General features: G+C 36.7%; 1 protein-coding gene across 6 annotated transcripts in view; it reads right to left on the reverse strand.

Annotated features, from left to right (window-relative positions):
- Positions 1 to 23,432, reverse strand: part of cnksr2 (connector enhancer of kinase suppressor of Ras 2) — a 205,540-nt gene that overhangs the window by 4,413 nt on the left and 177,695 nt on the right. For 4 of the 6 annotated variants that reach the window (XM_003218904.4, XM_062977212.1, XM_008107310.3 and 1 more), the window contains one exon: positions 1,225 to 1,421. In XM_003218904.4, coding sequence (XP_003218952.1) covers positions 1,225 to 1,421 — 197 coding nt within the window. Of the gene's footprint in view, positions 1 to 1,224; positions 1,422 to 8,918; positions 8,939 to 10,788; positions 14,923 to 23,432 lie in introns of those variants that run through there. The other 2 variants (XM_062977213.1, XM_008107313.3) reach the window with 2 other exon arrangements.

The raw sequence follows: 23,432 nt of genomic DNA on the forward strand, positions 1-23,432 counted from the left end.
AAGTAACTCAAGAAGACAGAAAGGGTGAGAGAAGAGCATGGTTTTAAGAAAAAGGAAAAAAATTAACAAAACATAAAAGTGAGGTCAAATGCACACAAAGATGCCTAATTAAGAAACTGAAGAGGTTGCAAGGAGTAACTGTGTTCATCAGTTACAGATAAAGCAACAGAGTCTTGTGACATTCTAAAGGTTAGCATATTTTCTTCAGTACAGATTGAGTATCCCTTATTCAAAATGTTTTTGACAATAAGTATTTTGGATTTTTAAATTTTATTTTGGAATTCCTATATTTGCATATGAAAACATGAGACACTTTTGAGATGAGACCCTAAGCCCAAACATGAAATTAGTTTATGTGTCATATACACCTTATATGTGGTAATTTTATGCACATAATTTAATAAAATTCTGCATGAACCTAAGTTTGTTTTCACTGAACCATCAGAAAGCAAAGGTGTCACTATCTCAGCTTTCCATATAGACAATTTGGGTTTTTTGAATATTTCAGATTTTGGAATTCCAGATACAGGACGGTGAACCTGTAGAAGCCTTTGTGGTCTCTAGCCTTCCATTTCAGATACATGGAACTTATCTCTGACATTTGGGAAACCCATGTCTGTCACAGTATTTAATATGTTCAGGTTAAAAAGCAATTCTCAGAGCAGTGTAAATCCCAACTGCCTTCAGCCTGGATAGTGGAATGGCCCAAATCAAACTCAAACCCACTGTCAACCTGCCCTGGAGCCCCAGGATACTCTGAATTTTGAGCCAACTCTGGAGTATTCCCCTGACTTCGTCAAAAGTGGGGCAAAATCAGTTTAAACCAAAAGATTCTGTGATACTCACTGGAAATCACTGCGTTCCATGAAAACAGTTAGTGGTCCACTCAAGTTCAGTATGGGTTTTTTAGATAATATAGTCACGCCATTAGTTTCACAGTGAAACTAATGGCTTTTTTAGAAATCTTAAAAGCAGACCAAATCATCTTGTGTTCGTAACTATTAAAACATCATGACAATATTCATGACATGACCATCATTCACAGCTGTATGAACCAAATGCAGATGAACTGTTCATGAATCAAGACAACTGGAAATTAGAACTGAAAATGCTGAAACAAACCCCCACTATTTGGGGTTGTAAATGATTTATGCCCATAGCATTTTCTAGTGCCGGAGTGAACCATAAGATTTTGTGAGATTTGTTTGCTGCTCCTCAACTCACCTTTAAAGTGCTTTTCAGAATTCGCAGTTGATGCAATTTTTCATTGACCACTGGATCACTGCAGCGTTTGATAAAAAATTTCTTGTATTCCATTTTGGTAGATATTTGAAGGTCTCCCAAAGGGGTCAAACTAGCTAGTTCCAAAGACCGGTACAAATCTTGCAACGAATCTGCAGGCTTTTCTTCTAGAGTTTCAGCTGCAAGACAATGGAGAAAATGAGCTACACACAAAAGCCAATCTAAATCTGGGTTTTCAGATTATGTCATGGTAAACTGAAGTGAAATCTTAGCTATCGAATTGCACACATATGAATACATGAAAACCATGTCCATATAAATTGAGATTAGGCAGCTTCTTGGTGTGAGTGGGTGCATTGCATCTCCCATTGGGAGCTGCCCTGTTCTTAATTCAAATTAGTAATGACTTTTTTTATTTTAAAGTCACCATAGTGGTGAAAGCAAGGCTTACACCCTTGACGTGTGCCATTTGCAAGACTAGTGCTTGTATGTGTGAAATACTGTTTGCAAATAAGAGACAAAAAGAATGTACACTTTGTTTTAAAGGAAATTCAGGAAGCAAAAAACATATTTGAAGTAGGGATCAAAATAGTGCTACATACAGCCTATGGACTTTGTGTTTCCTAGTCCTGGTGAAGGACTTCAGATACGATAGTTATTGTTGTTGTTTATTGATGTATTGTACATTGTTATTGTTTTGTATCTGATATTTCTGTGAGCCACCCCGAGTCCCCTCCGGGGGAGATGGTGGCGGGATACAAAATAAACTTATTATTGTTGTTGTTGTCACTGCAAATGTGTGTATGTATAGTGCGTGTATCACAGAAACTGGTGGTCTGCTGAATGTTCCCAGCAAAAGGCAACTCACAAGATTATGGCAAGATTATAATACTGTAATAAATACTTATGATCTTGTAAATCAATTCTTCTAAAAAGATTATATAAAATTAAGTTTTGTTCTTTCTTATAGTCTTAGAAATCAATAATAATCTGCAGCTCATATAGTACTACATTTTTGGAGCTCTTAAAAATACTGGAACCAAGTGGGACTTTTGAGTAAGACAAGCTTGCTCCTCAAATATGAAAACTGTACAAACCCAGCTTCTCACAACCTTTAAGGGTATGACCACTGCTTTATTCATCAGTGGGGAATCTGTGGTCTTTTCAATTTTGTTGAAATACAACTATCAACATTCCTATCCACTAGCCATAGGGGTGGGCTTGATGGGATTTAGAGTCCAGGAGCTTCTACAGAGCCACAGTTCCTGGCTTACGTTATCTGCTGACATTGTACTTAAAAAAAATGTCAGTATGACTATATGTAATACCATTGGTTCAAACTGAAAGCTTGGGGAAAGAGAAACTGCCAGAATGTCATTATACTTGGTGAGACAATGAACAATCATTACAATATGTTATCACTTTGACAAATAGCTTGTTGAAGCTGCAATCCTTTCTAAGGAGTGAGGGCCCTTCTACATGTGCTGTAAAACCCAAAAGTAACTGGGTTAAAAGGAGTGTGTGTGACTAAATGACAGTTAGCCGAAGTGCAGGAGGGTTAAGAGATTAAAAACACATGTTAAAAAGGTGTTTATAACCCGATTCTGGCTGAAAAATGTGCACCTTCACATGACTGTATATCCCTGCAGTCATACAAAACACACGCTTTCCTTCTCTTCCCCCTGTGTAGACTGTTCCAGAGCACATGCACTTTTTAAAAGCCCAAAACAGCTGATCAGCTGATTGGGCTGTCAGACAGACACAGAGGTGGTTTAAGGGAAGCACAAATGAAAACCAATTAGAACTCCCTAAAACTCTTTCTTTTACACTTTATAATCTTAAGCAGAAGATGAATTAAGAATTGTGAAAAAAACAGATCAGACTGAAGGTTTTTTTTAAAAAAACAATCCCTCCGTTATGCACTGGAACTCATATGCGCACACACAAATCTACTTATATTTATATTAAGATATTTACATGTGCACATATATGGTCCAGTGCATAACAGAGTGAATGCTTTTAAAAAAAACTTCAGCCAGATGTCCTCCCCAGCTGCCCTCCATCTTGTTTCACTTCAAAAGAAGACTGTGAGGATGGCAGAGGACCATATCCCAGGACTGACAGGTCTGTGTGTGGACCTGCTGCCAGGTCCCCATATTTTTAAACCCACTTTTAAAACACAGCTTCTGGCACTGTCTGGAAGCAATCTAAGTTTCACTGAATCAATGAATTTTACTTGTAAGTAAATGTGTGTTGGGTTACTCATAAGACTGATCTTGATGCTAAATTCTTTCAAGAGCATCAAGATTCAATGACCACTCTAATCTCTTGACACATGCATACTTTGGCCAGGAAGTTGTGTATTTACATTTCCTTCTAACTATGGGATTTTGTAGTGTATACTGAAACAAATGGGAAAAGCCAATGCTTCCAGACATCCTCAATGCTCACATGGTTTTCCAGGCAGAGTATCATCCCCACAGGCTTCAATAAAAATAACCTAGATCAAGAATTGTTTCTTTTGAGTGTCAACTAGAAAATTAAAATGGAGAAAAACATGCTAGACAGGCACATGCCTTTCTGGCCTTGATATGAACATATTCATCATGGAATTTCTTTAAAGAATTAATATCAACATAGCAGGTAAACATATGTATTGTGCTCATGATTAATGGCACTTCATTATTTATCACCATGCCTGCCATGATAATATCTTTACAATTTTACAGTAGTTCCCTCAAAAAATGAGATAAAAAGTAGCGAGAAATTGGCTCTGCTAGGGGCTCTGCTGTGGGCTCTTCATTCCTTACAATGTAATGGAAGAAGTGGGCAGCATTAAGTCTGCAGGAGACACAAGAGACTACTGGGGAAACTAGCTGCAGGTACATTATGTCTCCCTGAAAACTTTACATTTCAAACTAATAGTCTCAATAATAGAGTCAAAGAGTTGGAAGAGCTCATCCTGTCCAACCCTTTGCCATGACAATTGCAAGAAAGATTTAAATGACAAACTCATAATAAATTAAAAATATATTTTCCCCTTAAATTCCTTTCCCAGCAATCTTAATTATCCTTTTCCAGCAACTGAATTTAAAATCACAAAAAAGTCAGAGAAAGACCAAATAAGTCAATAACTCTATTATTCACATGTTCAGTTTACTCAGCAAGGTAAATAGGACAATTCCATATTATTAAAATCTATCACAGAATGCCAAGGGTTCAAATGTTGACAGCAATTTTTTTTTATAAATTTCCATTTAGTGAAGAAGAGTAAATTACTGTTAGTTACTATATTAATCACTTAAAAGCATGTGAACTCAGTGTTTTCCTTGGATGTTGTTATCTGTTAATTACCTGTTTCTCACTGTGCTCCATGGGAAGTTGTTTTCTCTCACTTACTTTCCGTATCATCAATGAACACTTCAGAGCAGTTTATCTTTTAACGTTCCTTTCTTTTATCTTTCTCTGTCATGATACCCATCCCTTCTTTTTTTCCATTCCTCATAGCTTATGTTTTCTGCCATTCTGTCAGTCCTTCCGTTCCACTTGCCAAAACTGGAGTTTTTTAAAACTCCAGTTCCTTCCCTATCTTTTCACACCACACTGTTTTCTCTGCATCTGACGTTATCATCATCTTTGGCACGTTTTCTCCAGCATGACCACAGAGTTTTTACATCTCTAGTTCTTTCCTTTTCATACTCACCTTATTTTTCAACCCTTTCATTTCAATCTTGCAATTTTCAAGTCTACATTTACCCTCTCCCCATTATCTCTATGTTTTGCAATGTTGCTGCAACAGCAACGACAACAAATAAGGTTTTTAATGCACCTAGCAAGTCACAGACCCAATGAGGAAATGCATGATATAGTGTAGTATCAGGTGATTATCAACCCACCTCCACTACTCCAAAGTTTCTGAATCTAAAAAGGAGGAGCAGAACAAAGCACATGTAATAATGCATACTTTTTCCTTGTCACACTACCTTTACAGGTTTGGGCCAGGCCTTATACCTCCCTCTTATATGATGCTAGTGACCAACTCTTCCTTGAATCGCTGGGTAATGTGAGGAGATCCATAGCATATGGAAGGAGCCATACAATGCTGTCACCGCCATTTTTTGTGTTACTTTTGAAATACAGGGAAAAAATTACAATGCTTTATCTCCTATGCCATTAACATGTCATAATGAAGAGTCTTCAAATACTTTCACATAATTTTGTAAGCTGTACAATGAAAAAGAAATGCTTACATTTTATCCAGCAGGCCAAAATAATCATGTAGGCTGGGAGGCTTGTTGTGCGTGCACTAAATGTTCTCACAAAGATAGCAATGAGTCAACTATACTTGAATTTCTGTGGAAGGCTTAGATAATCAACACATTTAGAGAATACATTTGTGGAGGCTGGGACAAGTAGCATAAATCTGTCTTTCAGCAACACTTGATACTTTAGTGCAGAATCTTAATTCAACTTAATCTACCCAATCAATCAGAGCCAATGTACTATGTTTCATCAACAAATAAAGAACTCCATGCTCATAGCTGAATTCTAGATGTGCTTACTCACAATAAATTGTGTTCAATAGAATCATCATAGACTCACTAGTCAGACTGCAATAATTCCCTCTACATTACACTTCTGTAGGTGTTTCCCCAGGTATAAATCCCATTGATTTCTCTTATGTTTTGTTCTCTCATAAGTAAATATGAAAAGACCCTCTTCATAGCAACCACCTGCTGCCCTTCACTTAGTACGCATATGGTTTCTCACTCAGTTTATCTTCACACTGGGAAAAGCCTTCAGATATGATTTTACTGTTTGGATATGTACATGTGAGAAAAGGTCAGCCTTCCCATAATCTGGTTTCAAGAACTTTAAATGTCAAAGCAATATGGAAATAGATCAGAAACAAGTACAGATAATACTGGCATAATACGTGGAAACATCAGGTCCTTGTAGCCCTATCAGAGCATGGGTAAACTGAAACTAGGCGATTTCTGTCCTGTACGATAACAGTTGGTATTTATCAGCCTTAAAGTACAGAAGGTGTTCCGATCCATGGATCGAGCAACAATGTGGAATTCAGGTGCTCCAAATTCATCTTCATCCAGTCCATTACCATGTCCATATATGAACCAGGCACACCTAAAGTCTCATCAGACTTCGATGAAAAGAAATAGAGCTGGATGTCATCTATATTTAGGGAACATATCAGTCCAAATTTCCAAATTATCTTACATAACTGTTTTTTCGAGATGATCAGCAGCATGAGGAAAGAATACCTCCCAGTGGGAACCTGAACACAACTGCCAAGTGGTCAAGCAATAATCTTCCAGTGCCATTTTATTATCCAGGAAGGAATGGAACGGAAAAACAGTATCTCCAAAACACAACATGGACAGGTTTTTTTTTTTAATTGTATCGTGGGTAATGGCAAAACAACAGTGTAGTCAAGAGAACACATAGGAGCACTTTCCTCTACAGTATCTTTCCCTCAGAAAACATCATAGCACACAATGAGGCAGATAGCGTCTGTTTTAAAACTAGGCCTGAAAGCTGGGATACAGAAAATAATCTTCTGCAAAACTGTCTGGAATTAATAGGGATCTACTAACCTGATCATTTTGTCCAGGAAATGTTCATCAGTTACTGCCCTGCAGGTGTTTATTTCATTTGGGTTTTGATTTTATTTCTTCAGAAGAGTTCAAATTATAGTTTCTTTTAGAGAACATCTTATTTTCTCTCTAAGAGGCATTTACAATTTCTTGATGCTATAAAATATTTTCTCTCTAGGTGTAACAAGTTAAGCAGGGTAAGAGTTGAGTGTGCATTTGCCCGAGCTATGGAAAAGCCTAGATCAGCAATTGTCAAACTATCCACTAAAGAATGCATAGAAATGTTGTTGTTCTTTAGCTTGCTGTGCTTGTGGAGAGGAGGTGATTTGAAGATAGGCATTTATTTACAATATTTATCAGTGCTATATATTTTAAATTTATTGTATACAGAATCCAGAAAAAATTGGCTTGTTATTGAGAAATAAATAAAAATATATTTTGCAACTGTTGAAAACAATATCAACTGGAAAGGAATTCCACAGTGTGGGAGCAAGTACTTTAAAAGTTTAGCCCCAAGTGATCTCCAAAAAAACATCAGGCTCATGAAGAATCATCTGAATTCCTCTTCTGACATCATCAGTGATGGGGCAGATTGATGGGGGTAGAGGTACTCTCAGATATCCACATCCTGGGTTGTTAAGGGCTTTATACTTGCTCGTAAAAGACAACTGCAATAACTGCATTAACTTCTAAGCCAATTTTAAGGGCAATCTCACATATACAGTAATGTCTTGCTTATCCAATCTTCGCTTATGCAACATTCTGGATTATCCAACACATTCTGCTTTCTGCCCGGATCCACAGCTGTTTCTCTAGGCAGCAAGGACTGAACTTTTTACGAATTTAACTTCCAACAATGTTGTTACTGTAAGTTCATTTTATGCAATTCTATCTTTATTTGTAGTCAACTTGTTAGTAGCCAATGTTTTGTAGTCAATGTTTTCAATACGATATTTTGGTGCTAAATTCGTAAATACAGTAATTACTACATAATGTTACCATGTATTGAACTGCTTTTTCTGTCTATTTGTTGTAAAACATGATGTTTTGGTGCTTAATTTGGAAAATCATAATATAATTTGACGTTTAATAGGCTTTTCCTTAATCTCTCCTTATTATCCAACATTTTTGCTTATCTAACATTCTGCCAGCCTGTTTATGTTGGATAAGTGGGACTCTACTGTAGTACAATGCAGTATTCTAATCTTGAAGTTACCAGTATTTGTAGCACAGTGACCAAGCTATACCTTTTCAAGAATTACTGAGCCAGATGTGTCAGCCAAAACTGATAGAAAGCCCTCTAAACTAACATATCCAATTGTGGCTTTTCTAAGTACACTCAGGCCCCTTCCACATAGCTGAATAAAATCCCACATTTCTGCTTTGAAATATTTGGCAGTGTGGACTCTGATAACCCAGTGCAAAGCAGATATTGTGTCTTGATATTCTGGATTATATGGCTATGTGGAAGGGCCCAAAATAGATTCAGGACAACAAATTTGCTCTTTCAGACGAAAAGTCATCCATCTAGAACAGCAAAACAACCTATAATATTTAGAAACAATTATGCATCTGCAACACCCTATCATATCCAGCAGAGTTACACAGTCATGAAAGATCATCTTTCCTTTTCCTCCTTCCTACAAAGATGCTGAAATCATGATTGAGCTAAAATATACATCTGTGGGTTGGATCCAACTCAATGTGTCTAAAATCTTTAATGTCCACAATACAGCTGAATCTTGAACTACTTTCTTTAACCATTTTGAATGGAAAGCTAAAAAATATTCCGTATCCTTACATTTCAAGATGAAAATATAAAACACAAAATTTTGATTATAAAATTGGAAGTTAATGCAGTGTAATAAATTATCTCTTTCTTACAATATCCTCAAAAGTTTTTTTAACTGAAGTTAGATTGCGCAATTAAGTCAGATTCCTTTAGAAGCTATGCTTGAAGTTTCATAAATGGTTTACAGTTTGCAGATGACATGTTATAAATTACACTATGCAAGGCCTTGCTCATTTCAAAGGGAAGAAACATCTAAACAAGTGTCTTACCTGATGGTCATAAGAGACAGCTATTGACAAAGAGCACAAAGAAAAGAGAAATATAAATAAAATCAACATAAAATTAGCAGAAGACTACTATGCTTTGAAATAATGTGTGCCCTAGATTATTTGGTTTAAAACATTACACAGGAAAATAGAGGAAATTGCTACTTTTATATGAAGGTTATATTTAATAAATAAATATAATTATTTTGTAAGGAAAAGCACTGGTTTTTTTTTAATGAGCACAGCTACATGCATATTAGTAGCAGATTTTTTTTAGTTTTCTTCATTTCAGAGACCAGATAGTTCAATAAAACTCTGGTATATATTTAATACTCACAAGGTATTATACAACCAATGATACATGGTAAACAATTACTGTTTCCTAATTCCCAGTTCCAACTAATATAAAGTATGCTTTGAAAGAGTATATGGAAAAGTGTGTCACATAATGACACATAATTGTTCCTTTAGTAATATAATTTATATTGCTAAATGTAATAGCAGCATACAAGTCAATGCAAAACTTTAAATGACAGATGGCGTGGGTGACTTGGCTTAGCTAAATTAGTCACAAGTCAAATTTAAGCAGCACTTGTCTCTTAGGATTTATGTGATAAACATTTAACAATGAATACAAAACATATACGGACATTGTATAACTTTCTTGCAGATTAGGAATGCTATTTCACAGACCGCAAATGTCAAAGACATATTGGTATGTATCCTAACTTTTCATATTTTTCACAGAAGAGTTGTATTCATGGAAGGTGTTCTTTCATCAGTGTGAATGAAAACAGCTTCTATTCATAGAGCAAAAGGATCCAATATATTTATGTTTATCACCATGATGACAAAAATACAGGAATAATATTTCCTGTAGTTTGATAAGGAAGTGAATAAATATGTTCTTGCACTCCAAGGAAGCATCAAATAATTTTTCTATAATTCTCAATACAGGCCCAGGTTTGCTTCCTATCTCTTACTATGCTAGTTGGGTGTCATACATTAGCTATAGCAGACAGGTGTCCAAGTGACACATATGAAAACAACCAAAACAGCATTGCACAATGGTATATTGCTTTTTTGTTGTATTTTGGTATTATATAATCTACATTCAAGAAATATCTGTAATCTTAAACTGAATCACATCTGGCAGTAGATCAGTTGAGTCAATTGATTTGAAAGTAAACAAAATATAACACATTTTGTTTGGTATCAATGAAATCAGTAAGTTAACTGCTACTAGAGGACTGACTGAAGTAGGCTGCTGGATATACTTCTGGGACACAGGGTGAGTCACATCAGCCTGTTGCATAAAAAGAACATACATTCCATCTAGCATAAGCTGTTGGAGGCTCCATCCTTTACCAACAGAGACATCTGATGGTTTCTACATTGACAAATGGTGTATAAAGAGCTTCCGATTGTTTTCATGATGTTAATCTGAGCCAGGCTATAGAACCCTTGGGCAAAAGCACTGTCAATGAAGTTTGTACAGGGTGGGCTGAAAGTCATGAAGGGGTTTCAATATTTAATAACTCATTTATTGTTTTGTTTTTAATTTACAATACCATAGCAGCATATACATCACATACAGGAAATTAATTTACATTATATATGAAAAATCAAATCTTGGAAATGGTGTCCAATGCCATGGCATCATATATAGGCCCCCTTAGTGACTTATGGCACACCCTGTACAATCAGTCTTCTTTCTCAGAACTGCTATGGTAACAACATCAAGACAAATACTTGCTCTGAACCATTTGATGATTGCCCCAGTTCAGCCCATGAAAAGTCTTTATAGAGAAATGGCAATGCAAAAGCACTCACCAGCCTGTCTCCAAGTAAGACAAACATATGATACAAAAACTATATTTTGAAACATCTTATTTTCATTATATTAAGAAAAATAACTGGAATTTTACAAACTTTATTTTGAGCAATACAGAAAACTTTGACACAGCTTTGTGCAATTCATGTCACAAGTTGCTAATTGCCACCCTTCTGAATATCCTTGTAAAATGGAAATGGTCATTCAATGCACTATTTGGAAATAGAAGGGAGAATACTGTTTTGAAATCTGAATACATCATGCTCCCATAAGCTCCTTTCAGCCTGTGGCAATGTGTAACAAATGAGCCATCACTGAAAACTTAAAATGGCATTCAAAATATTATAAATTCTAATCTTAACATTTCACTCCCTGATTTATTTGTAAAACATTTCATTTCTATCTAATTACAGAATTTAATGACAGACCATAACGGCTTCAGGCCATTTTTAGCTAGGTTTTAGTGATAAATCTTTCAGGTTGCAAGATCTTAATATTAATTATTTATTGAATTTGAAAATGATACTTCATGTGGAACCTTGCATAAAAGGTTAAAGTCTGCTTTTGCTAAGCAAGCACCAAAACAGCAGTAAATTAGAAATGATTTCTCAGAACAAAACATTAATTTAAAAAAACATGGTGAGGGTATATTTTCACCTTTATGAAGAAATAGCTCAGTTCAGCCAAATTTAAATACTTGATTCCAATGTAAAAGAGTTACTGTATATACTCATGTATAATCCTAGACATTTCAGTCAAAAGGTCAGCCCCAAAAACCTGGGCTGGCTTATCAATGGGTCAGTGTAAGTACAGAATCTTAATTTTATCAAAAAAAAGAAAACCTGTCCCTTTCTCTGAATACGGTGATGAAAGGCAAGAACTCAAAAGAAGCACTGACCTCCCCTAATCTGCTGTGGAGCCACTTTTTGAATGTCTAGGTGGGGAAATTGAGATGATCTGCTGAGGCACCACTGCCATTTCCCCTCTCCAAAGAATGATCCATAATTTTGATTCCAAAATCAGCTCTTGACTTATACCTGACGTCAACTTACACATGAGTATATACAATAGATTTGACCTTATTTCCTATTGAAATAAGTAGGACTTCAAGCACTTTTAATAGATCATGCTCAAAGTCTCTCTCTCTCTCTTTTTTTTTTTTTTTTTGCTCAAATGAGTGAGCAAATAGTTCTGACAAAACAAGTACATCAGATATGTCTTCATTAAAAATAACAAAAGCTGAATACATAGTCAGATTTTATACAGGCTTATACCAGGCCCAGTAATCTTATATGGAAAGTACTCATGCATTGTAACAAATGTCTGGCTTGTTTACAGTATGCTGGCTTTTATTTATGTTTTAAAATGCATATTAAAGTGCAAGTTTTTCTTACTGCTCTTAAGCAGATGCTGTGCATTATGACTTGTGAAAAAATTACAACTTACTTCTCTATAAAAAGGGAAATATATTGCTTTGTATATAAATAAGTCTATATATTTTATTGGTATTAACATAGTGCAATACCATACATGGACCTGACGGAAATAAAACATTTCAAAATACATTTTAAAATTCTCTCTCCATAGGATAGTACGAAATATCAAGAATTAGCATTGACATTACAGTACAACCTTAGCCAAAAATAGAAAGAAAATGCACACCCAATCACAGAGATACAGGCAAATAATGATCCATAGGAGGAGATCCAATGCTGGATGATAGACAATACTTGGATCTACTTGGGGAAACTTTCTGACAAAATCCTGGTCATATTACTGCCTCCTATGGATCTTAAATGATTTACAGAGAATACTTTATGCCTATGCTGTAAGGCAACATCACTCACATTTAAATCCTAGAAGGTAAGGAGAAATGGAAGATTTCTGTCTGCAGAGTTTGAAAACACTCCAGTATGAAGCATCATCTTCACTGTTGTAAAATCTGTGCATCATCTTGATAAATCATTACAAACCATTCCACACTCTATTGTAATTCTATGCCAACTTGAAAGCAAGACTCAAACTATACATGACCTGTCTCTTAAGCCCAATTAGTGCATTCCAGTCATGAGTGAAAACATTGAGGATGAGGATCTGTTTTTAAGGCAAATTAACAAAACTTTCCACAGCAACACTACAACCTACCCAAAGCCTTCTCCACCACATGCATACTTCTGTATTGAGCTCACTTTGTGCGCCAGCAGAAAGGAAAAACTATGTGAGAATTATACTCTGGTCCATAAGGCTGCAGTGTGTTTATTTTAATGCAATGATGCTCATGGTGTGCCATGATATTCAGACGTCTAGGTGATTCTCACCCATTTTATTCCAGAATTAACCTGGAAAGATTATTTGCTGCTGGACAGTCCGTACCCAACTGCTATGTTTGCCTCTACTATCTTGTGTTGGTACTGGAGGTGAGGAGGGATATCTAGGGATGCATGGGGTGATATGAAGCCATTGGCAACGCTTTCTTCCCCATTGCCTATGCCTTTTTCAAAGTTGATTTCTGGTAGCTGTCTAGATATTACCTCCACTGCTTTTCAGAAAAGGACTGTGTTTGGTCATGATAACCACCCTTTATTCTATACTCATTTTAAGGTGCTAGGCCTAATTCTTCATGGTGCCTTCAACAGCACAGAGGCATTTGATTTTATCTTTATGACGTTGTCCTTAACTATATAGGAGTGCTGCATACATTAGCCATTGTAGTTCACCAGAAAGTAGGTCCATTTTACCATATTGGCAAAATACCTTGCTTCAAAACCTAATTTTCTGTCTACTCTCTAGTTACAGTGCATATGGTTCAGTTGAAATATGGGAAAACAAAGTCAACTTCATGCCACTGCATGGCACCTAGACCTATCACCCTATCTGCCTTGTATTTCCTAGTTATAGCCCAAATTCTTCACCAACTTTGAATGATGCTTTTCTTCTGCTACTCTCCTACTGCTGCTATTTGTTTCTCCTTTTTATGTAGTCTATGCAGTTTTTACACACTGGTCAGTCAACTTTTGATTTTTGATATCCTCCTTATTGGCAGGAAAAATGAAGAAGGCACCCCAGAAATCATTGGTGGAAGACTAAATACTTCCCTTTGGCAAGTATTGACACTGACTTACTCAGTGTCTTTAGAGACATCTACAGATGTTCCGTTTGGATGTCATAAAGGATCATAGATTGGGGTGAAAAGAAAATGACCTTTCACATAAAAGCAAAACAGATGTGAAAATAAAGGAGGATTTCCTTTTAGGAGTAAAGTTCCTAGGTGGATTGACTTCAGGGAGGCACAAGGAGGAAGAGGTTACCAGTCCACAAATAATGTCAATTTTGCTTTAAAAATTAGATCCTCACTCACTCCATTTACTCTTGGCACATTTTTGGACTCGTCCTAATGTTAAATGGATCTGTTACCAACATGTGTAGTTTGAGCCTGAATTCCACTGAATTTAACAAGATTTTATTCCAAATAACCACAGTTAGCGATGGACTGTACAGCTTGCAACAGTCTGTGTTTGGACTTCACAGAATACATTTCATTTGTATTATACAGCATGTTTTCACTAATGTGAATAGAAATGTTAACCTTTTCGCTTTTCTCAACTGAAGTCCATCTTCAAAACAGAATACTGTATAACCATTGCTGGTCTTTGTTTCTTTCTTTCGTTCCTTCGTTGAAGATTGTGGAACACACCTGAGTATCATTATAGCCCTTCCCCTGCCATGACCCTCTTCCCCTTCTGTTTCTCCCAAAGTGGTAGAAGTATTTTCTGCAACAGTATTCCATATGGCCTGGGTCTGATATTGTGCCTAGTTCCTCTGTGGAAAAGATGCATTCTTCAAAATAAAAGCAATAACTCTGGCAACAAGTTTGCCTCTTGTAATACTTTCCTGGAGGCCCCTTACAAGGGCATTTGGTTGTCTCTATTTTAAAAGTCGGTTCTTGCTTACAAACATCAAAGGTATTCAAGAAGAATTGACTGGCTTTCTGAATGCAGGACATTAGAAGTTGCTTGCAAGACGCTGTAGAGGAGTCTCCGTCGTGCCAATTCTCTCCGATCTAAATTCTCTAACCAATAGTTTATCAATCTTTGAGTCCAATCGGTTCAGTGCCAAGAGAAGTGGATCCGAGTTGGCATGGGGAGGTTCTATCAACTCTTGCAGTGCTTTAGCCTAATACGATAAAGCAGTGATACAATATGGTGAAAGAACTGTGATGGTCTTTTATTTTTATATCATATCAGTACTACATTGGCATCACAATCATGCAATTTTGATAAAAGAGAGAAGGCATATATAGTACAATTGTCATATAGTGTTAGCTCCACAGTGACCTTATTTGCATGCATACTTGCTTATGCTTAGTGAAAAAGAAAGCAGGGAACTTTTGTAATATGAGAATTTAGTAACTTTCAGTCTCTGGGGAAAGAGAAACACGTTTAAGAAGATGCAGATCTGGAGTGCTAAATTTTCAATAGAACTATAACAATAATTATAAAATCAAAGTAAAGGCAACATGTATTTATTTTTAACACAACCAACTGCAAGGAGTTCCTTATTTAATGTAAATGTCAAAAGGTTACTGAGGAAATGGGAGAAAAAGATTTGATCTAAAAATACAACTTTTTCAGCATTAAACAACAAACACAACCACCCAATCTCTGTCACAGAAAATGATATAGGAAAGAGAAAACTAATTCATATTTACTTTTTCAGTGAAGGATCCAGTATGACTATGTGTGTGGTGGTTCTCATTAATGTATATGCTGAGAAAAATAAACCCTTTATAATATAGGAGTGCTAAATCTGAATGCACTACACATCAGGTACTTTTAATGGCATCTTAAAAATTACACAATGGCTGTATCAGCAATAGGCTGATATAATAGGCTAAATAAATCAATCTACCAAACACATAGTAGCCAACTGAGAGTTTTTAAATATTAAGGCAAATGCTACCTTTAGGCAACAAGATTCTAGACAATCAACTCCAGCTTCTCCCCATTCCCATTTCCTGATTTGACTAGGAATCACTAGAATTCCAACAACCACCCATTTTACAGTGTAGATTCAGTCCAGTATCATGTTTAATAAATCTCTTTGAGTACCTATACTAGGGAAAACCTAAGCAGTGGTTAGGAAAATCTGACATCTTAGTACCTGGGGGCTTGAAAAACACATTAACATTAATGTATATGTTTAAAAAAAACAAAGAACCAGTTACAAAATGAATCCCTAATGTTAGTATGTTACAGAAAAATCAATGAAAACTCCTGTGACACTTTCACATATGAAAGATACTATGTAGTTTCAGCTTTGGGCATTTCATAAATGGAGAGACAAAATGAGAGAGCAGTAAAGAGAAAGGAAGGGGATATGAGATGACAATTGTCTAATGGTATTTCTCTTTCACCCTGTTTCCTATTGCATGTGATGGAGTTGCATCCATAGTCCTGAAACAGAACTAAATTGTCTAAAGACTTCCAGCTTTGATGCAATTTGTACAGGAAAATAAAGATTGTTTTATTTAATATAGCTATGAGTTGATAGATCTATATTGCACTCTATGATTAAAAAGTGAGCTATATTCACAGTTTATATGGGTATAAGGTTGCATTTGTGACAGATTACATGCAATATCACACACAGAGACACAGGCACACATTGTGCCCCTAGTCCTGATATAAAAAACAGAAAAGTAATTCAAATTAAAATAAAAATCAATATTTTAGAATAAATAAGTTATAATTTTGATTGTATTTAACAAAATAGTAACAAAATAGAAAATATGTTTAATCCAATGCATTGAGATTGGGGGGAATATGGGTTTTAAATGCCATTTTAGTATATCTACTGTATTTTTTTTACCCCACTGCTACTTTTAGTTGCTTATTAACTTTTGTATTGCACTTTTAAAACTTGCCTAGTGTTGTTGTGACTGCGCCTTCGGGGACTGTGGATGATGGTGGTGGGATCAGGAGAGGAAGGAAAAACCCTCGCGAGGAGGGCTCATTGGAGGATTTGTACAGAAAGAGAATTAGGGACCTCAATGGGGAGTCTTCTGAGGAAGATTCAGATGGGGAGTTTGTGGAAGAAATGGATGCTGGTGAACAGGTGGTGGCTGAGGAAGTGGGCACTGACTGGGCACGGGCACCGGAGATGCCTGGGGAATTGGGGCCCATGGATACTGCTGAACCTTGGGTATCTTCAGAAGCAGATCCCACTTGGTCTGTTTGGAGGAGGGAGGATGGATCCTCAGGTGTGTATGGTGTTGGGTGTGGGCAGGATGATTGGGATTCTGATGAACAATTAGGCACGCCCGATCCACGAGCCTTAGCTGTGTGGAGTTCTGACTCTGATTACGGATTTGGGACACCTGCTCTTTGGGTGTTGGTGTTTGGACACCCAGGGAGAATTGGGATAAATTGGGAGTGTTTGGTCACTTCACTTTGTGTGTGGCAAGGTGTTGCTGGGCGCCATTGGGATTTCTCTACGTGTTTAAGAAGACTGGACTGGGACTTTGCTTTAGATGTAAGTTTACCTGGGTTGCTCTGCAACGGAGGGCTGGAACTGTGTGGGTTTTCCTGGACTGCACTGTTATTACTATTTTTAGCTGCTGTTGCCTTCGTTGCCTTGGCTCTTTGTGCCAATTTGTGGACCTAGGATTGATGACCACAACCTCTGACCCTGGACTGGAATTCGACCCTGTTTCTGCCTTCGCTCCCTGATTAGTCTACCCACGGCTCTTGACTTCTGGTTTGCCTCCGGACCCTGCTGCTGTCTCCTGTCCTGACCCTGGATCAATCTGACGACGTCTCTTCACCTTGTCCCTTGAGCTTCTGGCATTACCTGCACTCCTGAAGCAGTTTGCTGCTGTTCCTGCTATTTTGACTCCGGACCAGTTTGACGACGTCTTTTTGCACTGCCCCTTTAAATCCCCAAAGCCTGTTGCTTGAAACAGAAAGGGTTTGGAACCATTCTTTCCCTTTTGCACCAGCTCCGATTTTGTTTGCAAGCTCTTTTGCCCGGTTTTAGTTTCTGTTTAGAGCCTTGTGTTTAAAGTGCTAGCTTGTGACTCTTGGGAGTTTTTTGGGGAGTTTCCAAGTCTTTGTTTTGTTTTGGCTGCTTTTCCAAGCCAACTTAGTTTGTTTAGAGCTGAATTGAAGCACCTTTTGTTTTATCTGAACTATAAATCCGGTTTGGTTGCTAAAGCATACTTTTTGATATATTTTTGTTTGGACTGCCTTTAAACACTGAAAGTTAAGTGTTTAAAGCCATCTTTTGTGTTTGTGTCTATTTTTCGGGCTATCTCTTGAATAAACTCTGTTTTGCTCTCAAATTGGCGTCTGACTCTTGACAAGTGTAGAGTGTTATCTGCCAGGGAGAAAGGCAGGTTATAATTAAAGATAATAAATAAATAACTAAATCACTAAATATGTATCAAATTTTCCCTCACAAAATACCTGATCCACCTGTATGCATACTACAACCTAGAGTGCCCAACATGAGCCATCTAATTGCCAAAAAAAGATGAACATCTTTGGGAAGGTGATTCCATAAACTGCGAACGTTCTAGATATTTGAGCAACCCAGCATTTTGGAGAGTAGAGACACATGCAAAAGCACCCCCTTCGAAGACCTCAATCCAGATGGAGGAAGATATACCAGCTGCTTGGCACATCCTACAGCTTTTTAAAAAGCAATTTGAACTGAGTTCAGAAATAAATGAATAATCAAACCTAGTGTTTTATGTCTATGCCATTTGCTGCTTGAAGCCAAATTTCTGCCTACAGTATTTTGGAGGATCTCCAATTACCAGATTAGATTCAAGGGCAATAATTTCTTGCATTTTTCAAATGTAAAATTGATTCTCTTAAGACACACACACTTCAGCCAGTCTCTAGGATACAAAATTATTTTGTTTGCCTTAAGTACAGCCTTTAAAGTAGTGATGCCAGGCATCCTTTATTGTAAGAGATGCCTCTTATTTGAGGGCTTGTCCCTTATAAGGTGGGTGTCCTTTTTAAAATAAGAAATGTCCCCTATTTGATAGAGAACATTTTATTTTCATGAAGAAAATGCAAAAAAAATGGGTATGGATCCTTTATAAAGAAACAAATGTGTGCCTCGTGTAATTAATGTATATGATAATGAAGTTAATTTTACCAAGAAATACATGGCTAAATTAAATTTTATTTAATATTTCAGGAGAAAACTAACTTGTTAAGAATGATTTTACGATGGTCAGTCCTCCATGTAACTTACTGCAATTCTGAAAACTTGATAACATTTACATATACAGTAGAGTCTCACTTATCCAACACTCACTTATCCAACGTTCTGGATTATCCAACACATTTTTGTAGTCAATGTTTTCAAAACATCATGATATTTTGGTGCTAAATTTGTAAATACAGTAATTACTACATAGCATTACTGCATATTGAACTACTTTTTCTGTCAAATTTGTTGTCTAACATGATGTTTTGGTGCTTAATTTGTAAAATCATAACCTAATTTGATGTTTAATAAGCTTTTCCTTAATCTCTCCTTATTATCCAACATATTCACTTATCCAACATTCTGCCGGCCCCTTTATGTTGGATAAGTGACTCTACTGTATGATCAACAGTGAGAGATACACAGTTACAAACAAGATAGGTCCTGTAGGTTGGTTATTAAGTTGAATTTGAATGTAAATCAGAACAGGTACATTTTAAAGTGTATCTCCAGATAGATAGATAGATAGGGAAGGCTTAACACCCCTGTGGTGTTTGTTTTGCTTTCAGTGGAGAGAGACCCCCTTTCCCCTTAAGAACTCTTTCAGGAGTGAGTTTCCCTTCCGAGGGGTAGATTTCTCTCACTTCCAGTTGTCTCACCCCTGTTCTTAATTATAAGTCATTTGTAAGTCGGATGTTTGTAACTTGGGGCTGCCTATATATTTAGGCTAGGCAGTCAAAACCCCCACAAGAGTTTTAAAAAATGTGCATTTAATTTTTTTTTTTTGCTTGAGATAATACCTTGCTAGAAATTTCTAGGTCTTCCAGTATGACTCTGTGATGAATGTCTGCCAGAAGTTGAGCATTTAATGCACTGGAAGACCCAGCAATTCATGTAGAAAACATTTTAAACAAAGCTGTTAATAATAAAATCCAGAAAAGCCACATTCACAAATGTGGAGGCTTGATTGTAGACTGGAATCGTGTTAATTAATCCCAGCTGAAGTAAATCTATTGAATTAACTGCTGAATGGTAAGTTAGGGTTAAGGTAAATCCAATTGATTCATTGGTTCTATTCTAGTTGGAAATAAAATAGAATTTCGGCCATAACGTGTCATCCACAGCTCCTCTTATCCACATTTGTTTTCAAGAGAAGTAATTGTAATGAAATTAGCTTTATTTACTATTTTTACTTAATGTTCTATTTGTTATTATACTTTGATTCTGTTTACATCCTGACCTTCATTTCAGCAACTAAAGGCAGTGCAAGTGGTCACAGTATCCTTGTGGTCACAGTAACTGTGACAAAAAATTTCACCATCAGTGCTCATTAGTGCTTCAGTAAAAATATTATACATGGTCTACTAACTTACAATATGTATAACTAAGTATGTCTCCTGTTTCACTCATCTCCAATCCATTTTACCAGGGAGCAGTCATACTGGGAAAAGTGAAGTTTGTTTGGCTGATTTCCATCCTCCTATGACCTGCAAAAGAGGCTGTAACAGAAAATTGCAACTGGAGTCCTACTTTTGATTGTCACAGCCACATTTTTTGGCAGGAGGATGAGATTGTAAACATCTTACTCCTGTGTTCTGATCACCAGCTAAATAGATCGCTTTTACTTGATGGAACTGCTCCCCAGTAAAACTATATTGGAAGATCATTTATTATTGTGGCATACTGTTAGTGAGTATGGATCATAACTCTAGGTTCCAAATCTATAACAATACAGCACAACAACCAATATTTTCCCTTTTATATTGCTCATATTCAAATACTGATCTCATGAATAAATGAAAATATTGGGTTGAAATCCCATGGTGCCATTCTATTCACGGAGATGCATTTAATCCATTTAATCTTCTGCTAACAGATGGAAAGCAAGTTTAATGCTTCTGCCTTCCTGCATGTCTCCTCTAAAACAGCATAGAATGGGAGGCAGGGAATAAGTTAACCAATAAAAATCAATCATTTTATCAATTGTTGTATTCTAAATTAAAAGTTGTTTTACAAGGGAAAAAATCCTATGAGATACAAGCCACACACCAATCATATTATATATAATTTTTAGCCACCATAATCTATTTATGTAATGGTAGCTCCAGGTACCAATATGAAATTCAGTATCATAAGTCAATTGTTTTATTGAGAGGTACTAAAAATCAGTGAAACAGTAAAGGTGCATTTCTTCTTTTCATTGTTGCAATTAGACTCAATGAATGATTGGTACTAATTTTATGCTAGCAATTATTTCCAGCTATAGCTGGCATCTAAAATTTTAGCCAAGTGTATTAAAAAGTATGTATGTTTGTTCCATAAAGGCTCTTACATGGCTTGATGGATCTTGACCACACTTGATACACATACGCTTAATTATCCAACTTAAAATGCTGGTGGGGTTCAAAGTACAAAAATCTAACCATTTCAGGACAATCCCCCCCCCCCAAAATCTGATAAATATGTATGTCTTATGTATGCAGTACTCAGATGCAGTCACAAGAGGACAGTATATAGATAGGAAAGCCACTGATACCTCAGAGGAAGAGATGACAAATGAAAGGGGGCTAGAACAGCAGAAGGGAGTCCCTTTCAGAAAGCCAAAGTGTTGCTAAGATGGCACACTTGAGCCTTTGGGAGAACTGTAGTGTCTAGCTTTACGCAGGGGCTATCTGTACACCTTCTGTTAAGATCAAGACCCTTAACATCCAGAGGCACTTCAGGCAAGATGAAAGTTAACCAAAATGAGTTTACTGAAAACAGGAAGAACAAAGGACTAACTCCTCCTGGGACTATTGTAAGATAGCTTAAAATAATACATTATGAAATAAGATTTAGCTGGTTGCAGTCATCGCTCTGGAATCCTTGAAAGTCTTTTGCCTCTGATGTAAAAGCAATGGATTATAAGATGGTGCTTATAAGCTGTCTTGATCTTCTACTTTGTGAAACTTGGACTGACCACAAGCTTCTGTTGTCACTGGGACTGATGGTATATAAATACTGCTAAATGCAGTTTTTTAGTGCTAAGAATGCCTATTTTAGATTGCTAGGCCTAGGATTTCCAGAAAATGTCCAGGCCTCTAAATACTGTAGCTCTGTTGCAGAAATAAAAGAGTCTAGCAAGACAACTCTTGGACTAAACCAACTAAGGCTAGCCTCTAAGGGGATTTTTATGCTCCACCCAAAAACTAATACAAATGGAGGCATCTACACTATTGGGAAAGCCTAAACAAGGGGAACTAAAGCAAAGGAGAGGAAAGGCTTCACAGTTGCCATAGTGACATTCTAAGAGAGGCCTTCTCAGAGGGATAAGCTAAGATAGAAGTGAGCTGGGGATAGGGGGAAGGTGTTCCTAAGACGACAAAACACAGGTAATAATTCAGTTCTTAACAGAATCCTATATTCAGAGCAGTGTATTTTTTATGCATGGAGAAAAGAATTAAAACGAATTAATCTATGCTGAGAAGCTTTACAATTTTATGAATGGTCCCATTAGAAAATGCATACTCAAGCAATACTCGGTACATATCTAGTATATAATATTATAAGGTCACTTCCAGACAGTGCCAAAATACAGGACAAATAAGTGGGGCAAAAAATTACGGGACCGACAGCAAGTTCTAATACAGACCTGTCAGTCCCTGTAATTCCTCCCCCACTGCCCTGACACCTTCGTTTGTAGCAGAGGACATCCGGCAGAAGTTTACTTTTTAAAAAATTGGTTCTCTGAGATGTGCTGGACCTCATATGCGCTCATGCAGATATTTAAATGTACACACAAGCAGATTACCTTTCTTCACCCTACTGTAAATTTAAGCTCTGTTTAATTTCATAAAGATCAGGACAAAGGAATGGTTGCAGAGAGTTCTCATTGTAAATTGCTTTCCATTTGGCCACCTGCGTGTCCATGGCACCATTTATTTACAGCCCAGATCAGCTGTTTTGAAATTTTAAAATGCACACATGTGCTACAACAGTCCACAGCTGAGTATACGAATGAAATCACATTTTTTCCTTGGCCTCAGAGATATACAGTGTTTTTCAGCTGATAATCCAAATCAGCATAAATTTTCCTTAAACGTCATTTAGCTACCCCCTTTTTATACCAGTTTCTTCTGCATTTTAGGGCCTGTGTAGAATGGCCCATAATCTTCTATTTCACAAGGTCTATCTATTTGTCTAAATCAAGAAGACTTTCAAAATCCCCTTGCACCCTCCTTATCCTCATATATACTTAAGGAAGCTCATTAAAAGCACTGCAAATATAAACCAGGGATGATTAAATTGGCAGATGGAGGACCTAGCAATTCCTATTCCTATAGTGATTATACAAGACACTTGGCATCATCTGCAAATAGTTGTTGTTGTTGTATGTCTTCAACCATTTTTGACTTGTGGGAATTCAAAGGTCAACCTAACACAATTTCTTCTGACAGGATTTGTTCAGAAAGGATTTACAATTG

This window comes from Anolis carolinensis, chromosome 3, assembly GCF_035594765.1.
Source record: "Anolis carolinensis isolate JA03-04 chromosome 3, rAnoCar3.1.pri, whole genome shotgun sequence".
NCBI classification, from domain to species: Eukaryota; Metazoa; Chordata; class Lepidosauria; order Squamata; family Dactyloidae; genus Anolis; species Anolis carolinensis.